The 5,709-nt window shown below is 39.4% G+C and overlaps 1 protein-coding gene across 4 annotated transcripts in view; it reads right to left on the reverse strand.

The window, feature by feature from the left end:
• Smg1 (SMG1, nonsense mediated mRNA decay associated PI3K related kinase) overlaps positions 1-5,709 on the reverse strand; it is a 103,975-nt gene that overhangs the window by 24,724 nt on the left and 73,542 nt on the right. For all 4 annotated transcript variants that reach the window (XM_005351046.3, XM_026781414.1, XM_013347673.2 and 1 more), the window contains 7 exons: positions 4,130-4,376; positions 3,505-3,734; positions 2,387-2,635; positions 1,517-1,655; positions 1,307-1,416; positions 964-1,182; positions 331-521 (listed from right to left, as the gene is read on the reverse strand). In XM_005351046.3, the coding sequence (XP_005351103.1) occupies positions 331-521; positions 964-1,182; positions 1,307-1,416; positions 1,517-1,655; positions 2,387-2,635; positions 3,505-3,734; positions 4,130-4,376 (1,385 nt within the window). The remainder of the gene's footprint in view (positions 1-330; positions 522-963; positions 1,183-1,306; positions 1,417-1,516; positions 1,656-2,386; positions 2,636-3,504; positions 3,735-4,129; positions 4,377-5,709) is intronic.

Raw genomic sequence — 5,709 nt, forward strand, 5'->3', positions numbered from 1 at the left:
TTTTTTAAAGATTTATTTACTTATTATTTTCATGTGAGTATGTCTCCATAAAGTTTATGTGTAAGAGCCCAGGGAAGTAAGAAGAGGACTGGATCATCTAGAACTCAATTTATAGACTTGTGAAATACCACAGGGGTGTTGGAAACCAAACCCTGATACTAGGTAAGATAAGCCGATGCTCTTAACTGCTGAGCCATCTCTCTAGTTCCTGTATGCTTTTGTTAAGCTCAAAAAAGCAAATGCAGTAACTGCCACTGCACAAGCGTTTAAACGAATACAAAAATTCTGTTAGCACATACTGAGAAGTACAAATCAAATATTATTTTAAACCTGTGTTGCAGAGTACGAGATGGATGGTCCACTCCTTCAGCTCCTTCTAGAAATTCTATTTCCTCCAGCAGTTTGCCCTGCAGTTTTTCAACATCTGTCAGCTGCTCCTGTAGGCTCAGGTATTCATCTAAGCTGCTGTCTAGTTTCGGAAGCACAACCAGCATTTCATCCCGATTCTTAAACCAGTTCACCTGGAAAAAGGGTTGTGATCAGGAAGACTTAGGAACTGTCAGAGGTTAGATAAACTGAAAAGGTTGTTACACCTGTGTGTTTGTTTTAGCTAAAGTCCTAAGAACTGGGTTTGTGGTAATGCCCCCATTTTACAAAGATAATCAATACATGTACATTAGCTAGCAATAAGTAGACAGATTCACAGGCCACAGAAAATAAACCTGAGATCTGTAACTATTGAAAGGGAAGAAAAGCTATTTAATTATTCAAATAGAAACAAAGTGTTTGATGGTGAAACATACCATTAATTCCAAAGAGTGTAAGTGTGTCTGTGTGGGAGGACCAGCCTAACAGAGATGATGTGGACTCCTTATACCCAGAGAAGCCCTAACATACTCAACCCTTATGTCCATTTGCACTGCTTAAAAAAAAAGACAGTGATATTATATCCCTGGGCTTCACCTTAATCTCAGCAACTCTGGAAGAAAAGAGGCTACGGGTAATCTCACGTTCCATCTCTCGCTTGCTCTGCTTGCTCTCAGCCTGTTGGCCACCTCCACCATAGACAGCACCTGCAAACCCAGCTTCACCACCAGCTGTCCAGTCCACGAGGGGATCATACACAAAAGCCTCCAAGAGCGTCAGCAGAGTCTCTCGGCCTCTCCGCATGATGTGGAGGACCTATTTTTAGAAGTATTTTCAGTAAACTCAATATAGGCTTCCACATGAAAATGTTTAAAAACTTCATCCCATGGATTTTGTTCATTAAACAGTTATGCTACAGGGCAAAAGAGGAAAAGCATACCTGCTCACAGGAAAGCCTAAAAACACCTTCTACTCCAGTTACACCCAGTGCTGTTTCAATGTTTTGTGTCATTCGAAAAGGAACTTTCTCAGGAACTCTAAGGCTTTTACCTTGAAAAGACAAATCATTATATTTTTGCCCTTAACATCAAAAAAAAAAAAAAAAAAACAACTGACCTTCAAATAAATGCAAAAGCCTATTTTATCTTACCTTTTTCAAAGCAAACATTGTAATCTATGTGAACTACTTCTCCAGTTGTCATATCTATGAGGACATTATCCAGATGTCTGTCTCCAAGGCCAATTATGTAGCCAACCATAGACATGACAGCAGTAGATCTTGCATAGGACTAAAGATGGGAAGGGAACAGGTAAACATCATGAGCCAATCTATTCCCTTGTTCTAAAATAAGACAATAACCACAAAGCACTTCAGAGGCATGCTCAGGAGAGAAGTTGCTGTTTTTAAGGATTTAGTTCAATTTTTAATTACATCTATGTCTGTGGAAGTGCACATTAGTGCAGTCCAGAGAAGCCGATATAAAGACATCAAATCCCCCAGAGCCGGAGTAACAAACAGGCAGTTGTGAACCTCTTGACATGGGCAATGGGAGCCAAACTTGGGTTCCCTGAAAGCAGTACACACTCCTAGCCACTAAGCTTCATCACCATCCTCAAGAATGCTGTGGCAGTTTTTTGTCTTTGTTTTCTTGAGACAGGGTCTCACTACGTAGCCCCGGTTAGCCTGAAACTCTCTATGCAGATCAGGCTGACCATGAACACACAGATTATCTGCCTGCCTCTGGCCCTGAGAGGTGGAGTCCATGCTCATCCCAACCACCATTTCTTTTAAAATAAAGAACTTCAGCTTTCAATATTCACCTTTTAATTTCATCCATCATCCCTTCCACCCTTCCCTCACAGTCATAGCCACACTTTTATAACTCTCAAGTAACATTCAAATACAGGACTCAACTATAAAGTCTGGAAGAAAGAGAAAAAACCAGAAAAGCTGACAAAGAGGATCAGATCACCCACAGCCAGAGTAACAATAGTGCACCTAACCCCAAGTGCCGCGTACCTGTGTGACTCTCCACCACTCATCAGGAGTGGTACAAGATGACCAGAGCTCTTTGGCCAGGAGGTTTGGGGGTGTGGCCTCCATTAACTCCTCCAACACTGCCTTCATCACATGCAGGGGCCAATCCCTCCTTGATACATCCAGGCTAAGGCCAACTATTTTCAAAGCAGGGCCAATTTTACTATAGTAAAGTTCACTAGGACGAGGTACAATGCTGGGATTCTGAGGAGTTTGGTAGGAATCTTGGGCCTTAAAATTTTTTTTTAAAGAAAAGATTAATTTTACTTGAGGAAAAGCAAATATTATAAAGCATTTTTTGAAAGTTCATTTTAAAATTCAATCTATTTTTTTAATAACACAATTCATTTATAAAGGCATAATCTACTAGTACATATTTTCAGTCTTCACTGATGATAAACTCAGTATGAAATAAACATAGCTATTAAGAAATAAGTTCCAAAGTTTAAAAACAGTCCCTCTAGCCACTAACTTTATCTTACTCTTCATTAACTGTATTACAGGTCTGTGCTTACTTTAAAACTCAACTTCCCAGGCTAAAGATACAAAGTGGGTTTGGCAATCTTGGGGCCAAGGAATTAGATGCCCAAACACAACAATAAAAATGAAAAAAAGCAAGCATGACCCCTTACAGCTCCAACAGCTCTTATAGGCTGCCTGCACAGTGGCTTTGGCTAACCTGGGACCCCATTCAGTTTCGCTGCTTAGCATCATATAAACTGCCCAGATACACAGTCTGAATCAAATGATAAGATTCACAGGTACAAAATAGGACACTATAGTGATCAAGTAGGTCCATGTCAAAACTTTCTTATTTAAATACTGGAAGTAATAGGAGTTTCAAAGTTTTCTATTATCTATTAATTTAATTTAAAAGCTCATAAGAGCGTTTAAAATCTGAAATATCAAATTTCTGAGCAATTAGCAACTACATATCTTTAAACTTTACTGCCCAATAAGGAATATCTCACCACAACTTGATAAACCATTATAAGCATGCAAATATGCTTGACTTTACATAGTCACCTGAGAATGCCCTGACACATACTTGTTCATACATAGTCCAGTAAGAATACAGGTGCACTTGAAATTTACCCAACCTTTTGTGCTTGTAAGGCAGCTTCCCGCTGTTGCCATCGTTTGTAAAGACCGAACAATGGCGTGGCTCCATCCACCCACTGGATCAGTCCTGATCTTGTTCCCAGTGGTGTTACAGAATAGTGTCGTGCATGGAAACGGGGTGTTTCCTGCCGATTAATTGTAGCAAACATGGTATTTACAATAGATAAGAACTGCATGATTCTCTCATCCAGATGTAAATCCTCCAATCCTATAAAAAACAAAACCAAAATTACCAGGATGAGTAACAAACAGGTCTGGGAATATACCATTGCCTGCATTTTCAGTTAAGAATAATAAACAAGTAAGGCAGACCTATAAACATCAACAAACTCTATTCAGTGGTATTAGCATTAGTTATTCACACTAAGTTGTACATAGTTGGTCTGCTTATATAAATTCATAAGCAAGGTGCAGAGGGTAAATATTGTGACATGCAGCTAAATGCCATTCAAAATCACACAAGACATAATACAGAATTTCATCTACAACAGGCTTGTCTTAAATGTGCATGCCAACTCACATGAACACACACAGGCATACACATACATACACCATTAACAATCATATGTTTGTCTTAAAAACATGACTTAGTTCTAACTCTACCTTTGAAAAGGTAAGGATAGCTCTTCCCATCTGAGCCGAGAAAGAGGAGTTTCTTGGGCTTGGTTTTAGTTGGTAAGATGGTGATGGTTCCTCCCACACTGTGAATTGTCACAGTGTCTCTGGCTGAGACTTCGCCAGGAAGTGCAATTTCAGTGTTAGTCATGGCAGCCAACCAAGGGCTGATCTCATCAAGACGCAGGATGTAGCTTGCACGTTTCTGCGCTCTCTGCTGCAAACTCAGCATTATCTATGTTCATAAGGTAGAAAACAAATCTGCATTCTGGTACAACACATTGCATTTGGCATAAAAGCAAAACAAAACACCCCATAAACACCTGCTGTCTAGTTGCTATGTTTGACCCTAGAAATGTGGACCACACTCGAAGCCGGGAGTACTGTGCTAATATGTTGTATGTGAGCACTACCTTAAGATACCGTCCCCTTTCTGCCAAGTAGAGACCTCAAGGAGATGGAAAGAAATTCCCACAGAGGGTCACTATGGTGCTATGAGTTATGCCTCAGCAACATCAAAAGAAATCAATAAGTTCTTGTTATAGCACAAAGGCAGATATGGCCTTGGGACACCACCTGCAAAGTTACTGACACAGTAAGAACAAATACAGCTCAATCATGAAGCCAATTTCTAAGACACTCTACCAAACTAAACAGACAATTTAACAGAAGTAATAGTTTAGGGCTCTGACCCTTTGAAATACGAAAAGACCCAGGAAAAGTATTGCAAATAACCAAAGGGAGAAATCAATGTATCATGCACAGATCTATCCCCGGGGAATAAAGTATCAAACATAACTCTACCCCTACTCCTGTTTATAGCTAATGTATACCTGAATCAACAAACTAATAACATATAAACTTAAAGAGCAATCTTCAATAAATTTTGGTTATAAAATTAAAAAAATGACAATCTCCCCTTAATCCAGACAATAACAGATAAACTGGCACATAAACAGACTATTGTTTAGTTAAATATGGAACATGGATGGAAAGTCTGGAGACTGAGAAATGTAGAGTGCTCACCTAGCATACAAGGGCCCTGAGATTTGACAGACACACACACACACACACAAAAAACAAAAAACAAAAAACCAGCTACCACCTTAAAAATTTGTTTCTCAGTAATTTATCTCATACACATCAACTTTAAAGGTACTGTATCTCCTCCAGGTTTTTAGCTTTTCTAACAAAAACAACAGCTAGAGAGATGGCTCAGAGGTTAAGAGCACTGGCTGCTCTTTCAGAGGTTCTGAGTTCAATTCCTAGCAACCACATGGTGGCTCAAAACCATCTATAATGAGATCTGGTGCCCTCTTCTGGCATCAAAGCATAATGCAGGCAGAAGACTGACTATACACACACACACACACACACACACACACACACACACACACACACAGGCACACGCGCGCGCGCGTGCGTGCGTGTGTGTGTGTGTATAAATCAAGATTTACTAGGAAAGCAAAGAAAAATGTATAGTTCAATAAAATCAATTTTAAAAATTTAAAAAAGAAAGAAAGAAAGAAAGAAAGAAAGAAAGAAAGAAAGAAAGAAAGAAAGAAAGA

This window comes from Microtus ochrogaster, chromosome 8 (assembly GCF_000317375.1).
Source record: "Microtus ochrogaster isolate Prairie Vole_2 chromosome 8, MicOch1.0, whole genome shotgun sequence".
Taxonomy (NCBI): domain Eukaryota; kingdom Metazoa; phylum Chordata; class Mammalia; order Rodentia; family Cricetidae; genus Microtus; species Microtus ochrogaster.